This window comes from Hypanus sabinus, chromosome 4 (genome assembly GCF_030144855.1).
Source record: "Hypanus sabinus isolate sHypSab1 chromosome 4, sHypSab1.hap1, whole genome shotgun sequence".
In the NCBI taxonomy this organism is placed as follows: Eukaryota; Metazoa; Chordata; class Chondrichthyes; order Myliobatiformes; family Dasyatidae; genus Hypanus; species Hypanus sabinus.
The window spans coordinates 183,717,589-183,733,790 of record NC_082709.1 but is presented as its reverse complement, the minus strand read 5'-3'; the positions used below and the strand labels follow the sequence as shown (position 1 = coordinate 183,733,790).

The window sequence follows — 16,202 nt, the reverse complement described above, 5'->3', positions numbered from 1 at the left end:
TAGACGACACAAAGTGGGCAAAGCAGGCAATAAGATCATACAGGTTTAATGACTGGACTAAACATGGTAGATACAGTATAGTGTGAGGAAATGAGGCAAACCACTTTGGTACGTGGGCTGGTAAAACAGAAAGCACTTGAACAGTATAAAACTTAAAATGATGGCTTTCACAGAAACTTATATTTGTATACAAAGCAACGTAAAATTAACATATGGATATCATTAAGTAGCTAAAACAAAAGGAATATTGGTTCTTTATTGCAAGAGGGTAAAATATGCAAGTCTTGTTGCATAAGAATACAAGAACCAGAAGCAGCACTACACCATCAAGCTGGATCCACCATTCAGTAAGATCATGGCTGATGTGGTTATGAACTCAGCTCCAACTGTCTGCGTTCCCCCCCACCCCCCCACCAAACCTTAATTCCCCTTCTCCGTGTTCATGAACAAACCCAGGAGCACCTCCTCATTATTCTTGCTCTCTTTTTGCACGACTTACATAATTCACTTTTTAATATATTTTTATTATATAGTTTTTTAATGCTTTGCAGTATATTGCTGCTGCAAAACAACAAATTATATGGCATACATAATGCCAGTGATGTTAAACCTGATTCTAAACCTACTGTGCAAAAATCTGATTATTTAATCAGATGGCCGCTAATGCTTCGCTGGGCCGAGAATTCCATAGATTCAGCACTCTCTGAGAAAAACAGCTTCTCCTCATCTCTGTCCTAAGTCTACTCCCCTGAATCTTGAGGTTACATCCTTGGTTCTACTCTCACTTACCATTGCAAACAACTTTCCTGCCTCCATTTTATCCGTCCATTACATAATTTTATATGTTTCTATAAGATTCCCTCACATTCATCCATATTGCAGTGATTAGGGTCCTAGGTGACTCAATCGCTTCTCACAGGCGAACCCTTTTAGCTCTGGAATCACCCAGGTGAACCTCCTCTGCACTGCCTCCAGAGCCAGAATATAATTCCTCAAGAAATGAAACCAGAACTGCACACAGTAATCCAGATGCAGCTTCGCCTGTATCTTGTACATTTGCAACATAACTTCCTTGCTCTTAAATTCAATCCTTCTAGCATTGAAGGCCAATGTTTATTTGCCTTCTTAATGACCTTTGCAGCTCCACAGAGTTTCAAAAGGACCATCTCTGAAATAGTGTTCCTCATTTGAGAAATGGTGCTTTCTTTGAATACAGTAAAATGTAAAATGCTATGAAGTAAATCTGCTCTGAACTGATGAAGTAGATTGTGAGGTCAAGAGTCCATCTTATTGTACTAGGATGCTTTAATTGTCTTATAACAGCAGGGTAGAAGCTGTCCTTGAGCCAGATGGTACATGCTTTTGGGCTTTGGATATTCTGCCCGACGGAGAAGAGTGAATGTCTGAATTGGCTGGGATCTTTGATCATGCTGGCTCTTTTACTGGGGCAACGAGAAGTGTAAACAGAGTCCATGGAAAGGAGGTTGGTTTCCGTGCTGTGCTGAAGGAACACTCATCTGGACATTGGTACAATGCGATTAATCCCTTTAGGAAATATTTTATTAATCGCATTGTACCAATGCCCAGAGAACATCACCGTCCACAAACTCTTGGCAGTTCGATCAAATCTGATCAGACCTCTGAAGCAGCTGAGTGAGACACGCAGGAGTGCCAGGCCATTAAGATGAGGACTTGAAACCACACTTTCAGGCCAGTGATAGTCTTAAGAAAATTCTTGCTAAACGTCAGAATATAAACCCAGTGGCTCTTTTAGAACTTACATTAAGCAAAGCCAAAGGTAGAATTCTAACTCAGAAACAAGAGAAAATGTGCAGAAGCTTGAAATCCAAGCAACACACACAAAATGCTGGAGGAACTCAACAGGCCAAGCAGCATCCTGATGAAGAGTCTCTGCCCAAAACATCTACTGTACGCTTTTCCATAGGTGCTGCCTGGCCTACTGAGCTCCTCTAGCATCTTGTGTATGTCGCATGGCATTCTAACTGGCTGCATCACCATCTTGTTTTGGGGGGGGGGGGGCAACTGTACAGCATCAAAAAAACCTGCAGAAAGTTGTAAACTTAGTCTGCTCTATCATGAGCACTAGCCTCCGTAGCACTTCAGGAGAGACGCCTCAAAAAAAGGTGACATCCATCATGAAGGACCCCCATCACCCAGGTCATGCCTGGTTCTCATTGCTACCATCAGGAAGGAGGCACAGCAGCCTGAAGGCACACACTCAACGATTCAGGAACAGCTTTTTCCCATCTGTCATCTGGTTTCTGAATGGACATTGAACCCCTGAACACCACCTCAGTACCTTTTTTATTTCTATTTTTTGCACTATTGAGTTAATTTAACGACTAAATATATATACAGAAAACATAGAAAACCTACAGCACAATACAGGCCCTTCAGCCCACAAAGTTGTACCGAACATGTCCCTACCTTAGAAATTTCTAAGCTCCATGTACCTATCCAAAAGTCTCTTAAAGACCCTATTGTATCCGCCTCCACCATGTCGTGGGCAGCCCATTCCATGCACTCACCACTCTCTGCATAAAAAACTTACCCCTGACATCTCCTCTGTACCTACTCCCCAGCACCTTAAACCTGTGTCCTCTTGTGGCAACCATTTCAGCCCTGGGATAAAGCTTCTGACTATCCACACGATCAATGCCTCTCATTATCTTATACACCAATAAATACATACTTACAGTCATTCACTTTTTTTCTCTTTATTATTATGTATTGCATTGTACTGCTGCCGCAAAGTCAACATGTTTAATGACACATGTTGGTGATATTAAACCTGATTCTGAATTTCAAATCTGCTACTGTGTTGAACGTACTTCCGTAACCCTCTGCCATGGTTCGAAGAGAAATCAAACATATAGAGAGAAAGAAACAACCAAGTTCTCACCTGTATGACTGCACTGAACCAGCAAGTGTTTCCTACGTTCTTCAGTCCCACAGGGCAGTTTTCCTGTCTCTTCCGATCATACGGGTTAAGTGAGTCACTCCACACCTCTCCTTGCGTCCTTTTCAAGCTGGCCTTGTTTTCTGCGATACTGGCTTCGAGCACTCTTAGTGACAAGAAAAATGAAAATGTGCATTATAAATCAAAGGTGCCTGGACCATTAAGAAATTAATCTAGTGCCCGTCCAACTGGAACTGGGGACAAAGTATCCCTATTATTTCATCACATGCTTCCAAAATGTTTTCTGGAGTTTTGGAGCAGAGGGCATAACATCAGGATAGAGGAGTGCTCCTTAAGAACGGATATGAGCTGGAATTTCTTTAGCCAGAGGATGATGGCTCTGTGGAATTCATTGCCACAGATGGTCATATCTACAGCTCATGGTACATTCGCGTGACCAGTATGTTGTAGATATAACAATCCAAAAAAAATTGTCAATGCTCTTTTGACAGAATGAATTTTTAGCCAACCTTTCTTGAAAAAAAAAGGTAGTTAAATTTAGCTTACCTTTCTTGAAATGAATCTCTTTCTCTTTCATAAATTTTAAAAACTCTTAAGGCAAAGATAATAAATTTCTGTTAAGTAACTGGCTTAAGTCAAAATGGGTTTTAATTTTCTGAAGGTAGGCTTGGTATATTTAATTTAAATAAAGGTTGTAAAGTGATTTTATTTAATACTATTTACAACATCAAAATTTATTGACAATGTTGAATAGTAAAGTCACTAAAAAACCATAAACCAAAACAATATGAATAAAAATATAGCCTAGACAAATTCTTTGCAAGACTGGAAAAAAATCATTTTCTTACTAAACGACATGATCAGGTTCAAATATAGGCTTAGCATGAGAAACCTGTGCTTATTTTTTGCTGCATAAAGACTTAATTCTGGATCGAACTTGAGATAAGCATACATGGGTTTCACCTTCAACTGAAATGAGACGACTTCTATCTTTGCTCTTGATACTTGTTAAACAAGAAAAAGATTGCTCACACACGTAAGAAGTTGAAAACCACAGCAAAATGTTCACTGCTTTCCAATGAACAGCAGGATACTCTTCTTTCACAGAAATCCAGAACTTCCCCAGGGCAGCAAAATAAATTTCAACTTGAGTGCACGATCAGACTGCAGCTCACAAAGTTCTTCCTCTTCTCTCAAAGTTGGAAGATTATAATTCTTCATCATTAACCTTATCAGAATTGTCTGCAGGCCTTGGCCTAGAATCCTCCTCTTCCATCTCACACCTCCTCTTCAAAAATCACCACAATAGCTGTCAGAAATGTCTGTAAAACTCAGGGGTTAATAAAATACCCCTGTGTATTTTAGACAAAGAGAGGCTGATGTCACAGCTCAAGTTGGGCGAGACCATCCAATTCTTGGAAAACGCACTTCAGGCTCTTCATCAGCCTACTGTCCTCCCCCCCCCACACCGTGCAATATAGTACTAACCAATTATCAACCTATCTTGTGTCAAAAACTGTGAATGGACTCAACCAAATAAACAGGGTCCTACTGCGCACTGCCACTCTAATGAGATTGCTAACCGGGCTGCTTGGTCACTGCCCACCATTGGGAGCATTAGCATCACGCAAAGTTCAAAAATTGACATTTTTTAAAAAGTCATGATCTCTCACAGAGTCCCAGTAAAATGCCTTGTTAACGAGAGAGGTCAGAGAGAATGGCCAGACTGACTGACTCAAGCTGACAGGAAGGTGACAGTAACTCAAATAACCACCTGTAACCACAGTGGCGTGCATAAGAGCATCTCTGGACACATAATGCATCAAATCTTGAAGTGGATAGACTACAGCAGCAGAAGACCATGAACATACACTCAAAGGCAACTTTATTAGGTACAGGAGGAGTAAACTGGATGTATTTTCCAGCTGTTGAGATGAGCTACAGTGGACTGGACATGAGCAGTGCCACAGGAGATTAACTCATTGCAAAGAGGATTCAGACAAGCAAGCTGAGTGAGTGGGTGTCTACATGGCAGATGGAATATAGTGTGGAAAAGGCAAAGTGATCAAAAAAAATAAGGCTGAGTTTTTTTTAAATCCCAAAAGATTGGGAGGTGCTGCTCTTAAAATCAGAATCAGATTTATTATTACTAACTCATGATGTGGAATGCGTTTTGGCAGCAATATAGTACAAAGACATTAAAACATGCCTGTAAACTGCAAAATAAATATGCAAAAAAAAAGGAATACAGGGTGGTAATCATGGGTTTATGGACCATTCAGAAATCTGATGGCAGGGGGAAAGACTCTGTTCCTAAACCATTAAGTGTGGGTCTTCAGGTTCCTGTATCACCTCGATTGATACTGAGCAGAATTAGGCCATACAGCCAATCATATCTGCTCCACCCTTTGATCATCGCTGCTTTATTTTCTCTCTCAAACCCTTTCTCAAGCCTTCCCCCAATAACCTTTGGTATCCTTTTTAAATCAAGAACCTATCAACTTCCACTTTAAATATACTCAAACACTTTGCCTTCACGTTATCTACTATGGCAATGAATGGTGAGGATTACTAGTGACAGATGTTGCCTTCTTGAGGTACAATCGCTTGAAGATGTCCCTGACTGTGAAGAGGGTTGTGCCTATAATACACGCTGGCTGAGTCAACAACCCTCCTGTGATCCTGTGCATCGGAGCCTTTGAACCAGGCTGTGATGCAGCCAGCCAGAATGCACTGCAGGGAGAGACAGTGTCAAAAAACATGTTGCAATGAGCTAAGATATTATAAAAGAGAAATGAAACTGAAGAGCAAGAAAAAAATGAAACAAAACCAAACTAAAACAGAAACTGAATATGATGAAGAGTCTCAGTCTGAAGCATCAACCATTTATCCTTCTCCATAGATGCTGCCTGATCTGCAGAGTTTCTCCAGCATTTTGTGTGTGGTGTCCAGCACCCGAAGAACCTCTTGTGATCGAAAAACTGAATATGAACCAGGAAAGTAACCAGAGGCAAAACTCATAATTCACATCTTCTTTAGAAACATGAGCTTGGTCAGCATAATATAAAGAGATATCATATACAATGGCCGTTATGCTGTTCTATTTATAAAGAACTGTGTAGAAAACTCAAAATGTGTGAATGAAGTGCTATCCTCGCAGACAGTTCAGCTGCTTTCAAGAGGTCACAACAGTAAGCTGCTCTGAGGAAGACTATGACTGTAATAAACCATTCTTTATTTATGAGCTTCGATCTGTATAATGGGCACAGGTGGAAATGAAGCACAAACCATAAGGCATTCATCAAGAGGACCTCATTAACAAATTGATGGATGGGAATCAATTTTTATTTGGTCCATCAATTTCTGACTGATTTTTCTTTTTAACAGTGACTTCACAGGGCATTAGCACACCAGGTCTTTAAGAAAGGCCAGGCAGCCCCATCTGCACACTTCACCTGTAGTGTGATGTGAATGTTCTTTATTGATTTTCAATTTTCTTTTAAGTGGTGCATTCTAGCACATAACACACATGATAAAAACCCTAACTAATCTGTGACTTTTTTCCCCCCCCAGTCTGTGCCCTTTTGGTTACTGGCTCTCTTGCCAATTCAGATTCATTTTTGCTTATCACATGTACATCAAAACATACAGTGAAATGTTTGATTTAATAACCAGCAGAATCTAAGGACATACAGGGGCAACACATGTGTTGTCACACATATTTGCACCAACACAGCACGCCCACAATTCTCGGCGTAACAACACAAAACACATGACAAAAGCAGAGCACAAACAGGCAACAAAACAACAATAACAAAGCAAGCCCCCTGTCAGGCCCCTCCCACCTACACACACACTCATCCAACCCCAGGACACGTCATTTTCAGCCTCTAGCCTCCAGTAAACTCTCAGATTCCCAGACACTGCATTTGACTTCCCCCGTGGCCTCAAAATTCCAGACTTCCGATCGACCTTCGGGCGTCTATCTTCAATATCTACTCCAGAACTCACCAATAACAACGAGGATCCTGGCAGAGCAGACTCAATGGGCCAAATGGCCTACTTTTGCACCTATGTCTTATGGATGAGGACTCCAAACTCCAGGCCTGGAACTCCATGACCATGCGGACTTCCTCTGGGTGCTCTGGTTCCCTCCCACATTCCAAAAATGTACAGATTAGGGTTAATGTGTTGTAAGCATGCTACGTAAGCGCGGGAAACATGGTGATTCTTGCGGGCTGCCCCCTAGCACATTGCAAGACAATGATGTAAATGACGCATTTCAGTGTACAGATGATAAATAAAACTATTCTTTAACCTTTCTTTTCTCTGATGCATTACGGAAGTCTCTTCTGCATCCTCATAACCATAATAGCTCTAGGCTTGTTCTCAATTAGAACTAGACAGATTGCTGACAATTTTTTTCCACAATTGATTACAAAAAATCTTCATGAAACCAGGAAGAACTGAAAAGATCAATTGCACTGACTTGCCAAAGATTTGCAAATATTTCTCTTTTTTTGACAGGTCTGGAAATGTTTACAGGATCTCAGTCTATGATTCTCATGACCTTCTGGTTTTGCTAACACTACTTAATCCATACTTGTTTGTCTAAAGTATTTGGCAAAACACTGATTCAATGATCAGGTTTCATTCTGTAGCACCTGGCTGAAGGATGACTAATAAAGTACACAAAATTATGAGGTGTATAGATAACTACTAGCAGACTTCTTGCACTGAGGGTGGTTGAGACTAGAACTAGAGGTCATGGGTTAAAGGTGAAAGGTGAATTATTTAAGGGAACCCTCAGGGAGAACTTCTTCACTCAGAGGGTGGTGCAACTGTGGTGGATGTGGGTTCAATTTCAAAACTTAAGAAAAATTTGGATAGGTACTTGAATGGGAGGGCAATGGTGGACGGGAGTAGGCAGAATAATACCTTGGCACAAACTAGGTGGGCTGAGGGGCCTGTTTCTGTGTTATAGTGCTCTATGACTCCAAATAAAGTACAAATCTACCTGTTTTATAAGCACAGTGTATTATTACAGGAGGAAGCAACTGTGCCTCTCAAAATAGGATGCAAGTCTATCTAATTCTGGAGAATCAAGTACTGAAGGGGTTTTACAGCATCTGTGGTGCCATTCTTCAAATCTGTCCGTGAACTAGTATCGATTTCACAACAGGTTTCTATGGTCATGAGACGTGGAAGTGTTAATGTTTTGAGATCACGTTCTTGTTGTTTATAATGTCCATTGTGGTCCATAACACTGTTGTCATTTGCACTCCCACATTCCTATTCAAGACCACCGCTTCACCCAAAAGACTCAATATATTGAAACTACACTCATCACACTCTTTCTGTTCTGGAATCCTAAAGATACCTTTCTTGCATAATTGACAAATTTGAATAAGTCAACTTACATTTTTGCTAATAAGGGTGCCCTCATTAATGTACTTCACTCAATTAAAAATGATCTATTATATAGAGGAACACACACAAAATGATAGAGGAATTCAGCAGGTCAGGCAACATCTATGGAGAGGAATATTTCTCCAGTATTTTGTCTGTGTTTGTGCATGTTGTTCAAGATGTGCAGATTATGAACCCGGTGTTTGGACGACGATTTAGGCACTGGGCCAGATTCAAAAAGTCATGATGTCAGGGCCCAAGGCAAGGGATGGGCCAGTTCCTTGCTTTTCTGCAATGTTTACTCTGTTCTACACTGAACTAAAGGTCTGTGGACAGAATCTCTGTGGACTTCAGTTCAAAACGCTGTTTTCTTGTGTTTATTGTTCGTAAGATTTGTTCGTTTCCCTCTCTCTGGATGTTTGACTGTCTACTTTTTTTAAAAAGTGAATTCTTTTGGGTCTTTTTGCTTTGTGGTTGGAGATGAATCTCAAGGTTGTTTACATGCGCACACACACACACTTTAGTAATAAATGTGCTTTGAACTTTGAACTAGTGGACCTCTGTTTCTTGATATATTATACAATGTTTGATTATACCTTGCCTGCACTTCTCCCTCTTTATTAGTACCAAATCTCACTGACAGTTGTCATTAGCACTGGCAGAGTGCAAAGCCCAAACAAAATTATAACACAATTAGTGAACAGCATTCACACAGGCAGATATACTCAGGCTCATCTATCCTGGTCCAACATATTGATTCAATTACATAGAAGGTATGAGAGCACCTCTATTTCATTACGAGTTTGAGAAGATATGGTAGGTCACCAAATACTCTAGCAAATTCTACAGATGAATTGTAGAGAACATTCTAATTAGTTGCATCACTGTCTGGTATGGAAGGGCCACTCCACAGGAGTGGAAAGTAGGCAGCGTTGTAAACTCAGCCAACTTCATCATGGACACCAGCCTCACCAGTATTCAGGACAAATTCAAAAGACAATGCCTCAGTAAAGCAACATCCATCATTAAGGACCCCAACCACCTTGAAAATGCTTTTTTTCCCACTACTATCTTTCCAGTCCTGATGAAAGGTCTTAGTCTGAAACACTGACTGTTTACTCCTTTTCACAGATGCAGCCTGACCTGCTTAGTCCCTCCGGCATTTAACGTGTGTGTTGCTCTGGATTTTCAGCATGTGCAGAACCTCAAGATTTTGAAATGGGCAGTTGCTTCATTAGCCCACCTTGCTGACTCAGGTAGAGGTCCCAATCTTGTGTCTGTCTATGACAATTGAATACTTCAGAACAGAATTAAGGAAACAAACACTGGGAGGAATTTGTATAGTGTCTTGAAAGTTTAGCCGTTCTAATATAATTATTCTCATGTAACAACACCTGGGGCAAAGTTTCAAAGCAGAAATTTCTCCATCTCAGCTTCATTATTCATGAGGATTTGGTATGATAGCCTCCAAGCCACTCACCTACTGATGGCTTGCTCTTCATCTGTTATACCAGTCTCCCTGAAGGCACGATTGGATTCCTCCAGGCTTAGAGCAATTGCCCTCTGCAGGTCATCCTTGTCATCTCCGGTGAGATCGATGACATCTGTAACCATCACAAATACAATCATCCAATTAGAATTTTATTTTTAGTGGGGAGAAGTTGTTGGATTGAATGGAGAACAAGGATCAGACTGTATAGGTAACAAGATTCTGCCACGTGTAGCAAAAAGGTTTGCAATCAGTGGACCAATTCTCTTCTTTTCAAACACAAGTCATCCCACAAATGCTGGAAATCTTGAGCCGCACGCACAAAATGCAAGTCAGGCAGCATCTATGGAGGGGAATAAACTATCAATATTTTGGACCAAGACGCTTCAGGAAGAGTGTAAAGGAAGGGGGTAGAAGCCAGAATAAGAAGGTGGGGGGCAGGAGATGGAGTATAAGCTGACAGGTGAGACTGAAGAAGAAAGAATCTAAGAGGAGAATTTAGTGGACCATGGAAGAAAGGGAAGGAGGAGGGTAACTGGACATATCAAAAAGTAGTAGTGAAACTGGAGGCCAATGGGGTGATCTTGCCTTTTGTGGTGGAAACAGCAAAGGTGATCGACAAAGTGGTCCCCCAAACTGCATCATGTCTTATTAATGTAGAGGATGCCATACCAGGAACACTGGATAAATGTCTGTACATGGCCTCCTCTATGATGAGGCAAAATTCAGATAAGAGCACTAACACCTCATATTTTGTCTGGATAGCCTCCAACCTCCTGGCATCAACACTGATTTCTCTAACTTCCAGTAATCTTTGCCCCTCCATCCTTTTTTCATTTTCCATTCTGGTTACCCTCCCACCCCCTTCTCATCTCCTCACCTTCCTCTGGTTCCCCTCCTTCTTCCCAATTCCCCATGGTCTACTCTCCTCTCAGCTTCCTTCTCCTTCAAATGCTTTACCTTTTCCACCTGTCTCTCCCAGCTTCTTACTGCAACTGCCAGTTAATTTCCCTCTCACCTGGTCTCCACTATATCACCTGCCAGCTTGCACTCTTTTCCCTCCCCCCACATTCTTACTCTGGCTTCTTCCCCCTTCCTTTCCAGTTCTGATGAAGGGTCTCTGCCTTAAATGTCATCTGTTATTTTACATGCATCTGCAGCCTAACAGATACAAGCTAAATGCACACACACCTGGGCTGAGAAATGGCAGGAGGAATTTAATGCAGACAAGTGTGAGGTGTTGCACTTTGGGAGGACAGACCAGGGTAGGACTTACACAGAGAATGATAGGGCACCGAGGAGTGCAGTAGAACAGAGGGACATAGGAATACATAATCCCTTGATTGTGGCATAGGTAGGTCATATAGAGAGCTTTCGGCACATTAGCCTTCATAAATCTGAGCAGCGAGTTGGGATGTTATGTTGAGGTTGTAAAACCACCCACGCCTCCACTTATCTATCTTTCCCCTTTCACCTGGCCTCACCAATCACCCATTAGCAATGCTCCTTTATTTCTCCTCCACCTTCTTATTCTGTCTCCATCCCCCTTTCTTTTCAGTCCTGATGAAGGATCTTGGCCTGAAACGTCGCCTGTTTATTAATTTCCAAAGATGCTGCCTAAGTTGCTGTGTTCCTCCGGCATTTTCTATGTGTTGCTAAAGAACTTCAAGAGCTACGTAGGTCCTGCAGCTCAGATCGACAAGTTACAGCTTTAGGTGGGATTTTTCATTGTTGATAATCAGAATCATTACACTTGGGAATGGGCCATCTCTTGGAATGGAACTCAGCGAAAAGAATAAATTGGCAAAAAAAACAGGAAATAGAGTGCCTGAAAGTGTGTTGGGCACAAACTGAAAAACAGTATTGCGCAAAAGTCTTAGGTACATATAGATAATTTGGGTGCCAAGACTTTTGCACAGTACCATAGTAATTTTATGTATTGCACTGCACTGCTATTACAAAGAAAAATCATGACATATGTGAGTTATTATAAACCTGACTCTGATATGGGTCTCTATTGTGCACCGGAGTGGGAAGGAGAAAGGGAGAGGGAATGAAGCAGAAGCACCAGAGAGACATTCTGTAATGATCAATAAACCAATTGCCTGGAATCAAATGCCCTTCCCTGGTGTCTCAGGGCTGGGTATGTCTGCATTCATGCCAACATCCTGCAACTGGCACTCCTCTGTCACCTGTCCCACACCCTACCTGCAGTGCTCCAACCTTGCATTCCCAATGTCCTTTGCTCCAAGTTGACAAATACAGTACTGTGCAAAAGTCTTAGGCACCCCTCTCTATATCTCAGACTTTTGCACAGTTCTGTAGATTTATTTGAAACAAAATAAATCAGGATTATGATGAAAGGACAGGAACACTGGGACTAATTAGTTGGCTTGGAGCTGCCATCAGCCCAACAAGCTAAGCGACCTTACAACTTAGCACAGTGGTCAGATCAACATTATTACTGCCTAGGGCATTCCGGAGTTTTGGAGTTCAATTCTGGCATCATCCCAAAGGAGCCTGTATGTTCTCTCGTGACCTACTGGGTTTCCTCTGGGTGCTCTGGATTCCTCCCACAGTCCAAAGATGTACTGGTTAGGAGGTTGATTGGTTATGGTAAATTGTCCTGTGATTAGGATAGGATAAAACAGGGTGTTGAGCAGTGCTGCACCTTGGGCCAGAAGGGCCTGTTCCGCCCTAAATAAATTTTTAAAACTCTAATGAAAGAGAACAGAAAGTGAAAGTAACAAATATGCTCATTTTGCAGTATCATACAAGGCTACAAAAACTGGAAAACCCCCAGTTTCAATTCCTGATCTGATCTAAATATAATTATGTCTGAAAAAGTAACTCACCAGTGACTCACATTGTCAGAGAACAGGACTGGTCTCCCTTATACTAGAGCACCCTTTCTCAACTATTTTGCCCCAGAAAAACCCTTGAAATAATTTTCACGTCTCAGGGAACCCCTGCGTAAATATTATTAAATCTACAGCTCCTGATACGTTAACATGATCAATACATTGCAGATATAATAATTCAAAAATAATTGTCAATGCTCTTTTGAGTAGAGAATGAATTTTTAGCCAACCATTCTTGAAAAAAATAGGTAGTTAAGCTTTGATACCTTTCTCGAAATTAATCTCTTTCTTTCCTTTTCTTCAATTTTAAAAACTCAGAGGGCAAATATAATAAATTTCTGTTAAATAATTGCCTTAAACCAAAATGGGATTAATTTCTCTAAAGATGGACTTGGTAGATTTAATTTAAATAAAGATTGTAAATCAATTTTAATTAATGCTACTTACAGCATGAAAATTTATTAACAATGTTGAATAGTTAAGCTTCTAAAAACCATAAGCCAAAGCAACACAGTTCCTCCAAGTCAGACCATTTGTTTCCAGATATGATATCAAAACATTAAATATATCTTGGCTTTTGCTTGTTTTGGGCAGCTCTTTGCAACAGAAAAAGTTTTCTTGAATTTCACCATCAATAACAAATCTTACAAATGTTACAGCATGGCACTTATTGGTGAAATCTTTGACTCATCAACATGGATAGAGAAGCTGTTGTTCTTCAGTTTATCGCATAAAACTTCTTCAGCATCATATAACCATATAACAATTACAGTACGGAAACAGGCCATCTCGGCCCTTCTAGTCCGTGCCGAACGCTTACTCTCACCTGGTCTCACTGACCCGCACTCAGCCCATAACCCTCCATTCCTTTCCTGTCCATATACCTATCCAATTTTACTTTAAATGACAATACCAAACCTACCTCTGCCACTTCTACTGGAAGCTCGTTCCACACAGCTACCACTCTGAGTAAAGAAATTCCCCCTCGTGTTACCCTTAAACTTTTGCCCCTCTCAACTCATGTCCTCTTGTTTGAATCGCCCCTACTCTCAATGGAAAAAGCCTATCCACGTCAACTCTTATCAATCTCCCTCATAATTTTAAATACCTCTATCAAGTCCCCCCTCAACCTTCTATGCTCCAAAGAATAAAGACCTAACTTGTTCAACCTTTCTCTGTAACTTAGGTGCTGAAACCCAGGTAACATTCTAGTAAATCTTACCGCACTGTTTGAGAGTGAAACCTCTTTGACATCTCGTACTGCATCTTGTCCTAGTACTTTACCCACTATAATTTTACATGCTGGCATTATTAGGTTCTCATCAACCACATGACTTTTCTGGGTCATAAGTTTTGATACTAAATAACTTGCCTCCTTTATCCTTTACTGTCTGACTTTATTAACAGCTTTACTCCGTTTTTGAGATTCCAATAGCCACTTAAAATAATCTGCACTTTTACACGTCATATCGCTGTGATTTAGTGTGAAGTGTCTTTTCAACTTTGTCAGAGCCATTGCTGCACTTGTAAGTTCTTTGCCACGGACTAGGTACAATGGAATAAGACAACTTGGATCACCAGTCCATGGAAAATACATTGATAAGTAGTTTTCGTTGTAATAATGGACTTTTTTGTGTCCATTATTGCACAGTGAAAAGATACAAATACAAAAGCTTCACAATACAATTCACTTCTAACCTACACAATCCACCTTTTGCAATATTCACAACAGCAAAGTGGCAAGCCAGCAGCTAAGTCATGGCGCATAAAAATTTCTTTACAATGAAAATTTCCTTCCAATTTTCTACTGCACTGGAAGTTTGTTCGCTCAATGGGCCAAATGGCCTAATTCTGCTCCACATCTTATGGTCTTACAAGTCAGTCAGCGGCACGTAAGGGAAAGTTGGGGGAGGTAATTCAGGAGGAAGAAGCTGATATCACAACTCGAGCTGGTCGAGACCATTCAATGCATTTCACGCTCCTCATCAGCCCACCGTCCCTTCCGTGCAACACAAGCACTGACCAATTATGAATGGCTTTTGTTGTCTCACGTCAAAACCGAGAGTGAATTCAACCAAGTAAACGCGATCCTACTGCACACTGCCATACTGGGCTGCTCAGTCACTGCCCACCACTGTGAGCACCAACATCACACATTGCACGAAGTTCAAAGAACGATGTTAATTTCTTTTTAATCATGATCTCTCATGGAACCCCAGTTGAAAACCTGTAATAGGGTGTCGGACTACAGGATTGGCTTCCTCTCAGCTCTTTATTGAAAGCCACCTGGGTGGTTTGCATGCGAGTGCAGCACAGAGTCACAAGAGGGTGGCACGTTAGCAAAGCGGTTAGCACTACACTTAACAGCATCAGCAATCGGAAGATCGGGGCTCAATTCCCACCGTTTTCAGCAAGGAGAATGTGAGCTCCCTCTGTGTTCTCTGGTTTCCTCCCACATTCCAAAGATGTACCAGTAAAATTTGGTAAGTTGCCAGCATGCTATTTTGGTGCCAGAAGCACGGCGACACTTCCAGGCAGCCACCAGATCATCCTCGCACTCTGTCGGTCACTGGCACAGATGGCAAATTTTACTTTATGCTTTGATGTAAATGTGACAAACAAAGATCACGCTTAATCCTAAAGAAAGACCACAGGATGTTGGGAAGACTACAAATGCTCCAAGGATTGTCCTCCAGCAACAAATCCGCAAAAGCTAAGTGAGGATAAAGGGAAAAAACATTACACACCTACACCATAAGGAATACCTGAACAAAGTGGGCATAGTAGTTTACATTGCAGACTTGACCAATGTCATTCACTTGCTTATATCAACTGAGCAGGTCAAGTAACATTCTGGGAGAGTTTCAAATTCAACCTTTTGGAGTACTGTGCTCATTTCTGGTCGCCTCACTACAGGAAGGATGTGGCTTTTTCCCAGGGCTGAAATGGCTAACCTGAGAGAACATAGTTTTAAGGTGCTTAGAAATAGGTATAGGAGATGTCAGAGTAAGGTTTTTTTTTACGCAGAGAGTGGTGAGTGTGTGGAATGGGCTGCCGGCAACGGTGGTGGAGGCAGATATGGTAGGGTCTTTTAAGAGACTCCTGGATAGGTACATGGAGCTTAGAGAAATGGGTAATCTGAGGTAATTTCTAAAGTAAGTACATGTTCAGCACAGCATTGTAGGCCAAAGGGCCTTTATTGGGCAACACACACAAAATGCTGGTGGAACGCAGCAGGCCAGGCAGCATCTATAGGGAGAAGCGTTGTCGACGTTTCGGGCCGAGTCCTGATGAAGGGACTTCTCCCTATAGATGCTGCTGGCCTGCTGTGTTCCACCAGCATTTTGTGTGCGTTGCTTGAATTCCCAGTGTCTGCAGATTTCCTCGTGTTGGCCTTTATTGGGCTGTAGGTTTTCTATGTTTCTGATAGGCAGAATTTCCCAGTGGCCACACACTTTAATTCTACTTCCCACTGTGATATGTCAGTCAATGGTTTCCTCTG

The 16,202-nt window shown here is 41.4% G+C and overlaps 1 protein-coding gene across 4 annotated transcripts in view; it reads right to left on the bottom strand.

Moving 5' to 3' along the window:
* Nucleotides 1-16,202, bottom strand: part of usp25 (ubiquitin specific peptidase 25) — a 224,423-nt gene that overhangs the window by 159,460 nt on the left and 48,761 nt on the right. For all 4 annotated transcript variants that reach the window (XM_059968975.1, XM_059968976.1, XM_059968977.1 and 1 more), the window contains 2 exons: nucleotides 9,831-9,954; nucleotides 2,924-3,086 (listed from right to left, as the gene is read on the bottom strand). In XM_059968975.1, the coding sequence (XP_059824958.1) occupies nucleotides 2,924-3,086; nucleotides 9,831-9,954 (287 nt within the window). The remainder of the gene's footprint in view (nucleotides 1-2,923; nucleotides 3,087-9,830; nucleotides 9,955-16,202) is intronic.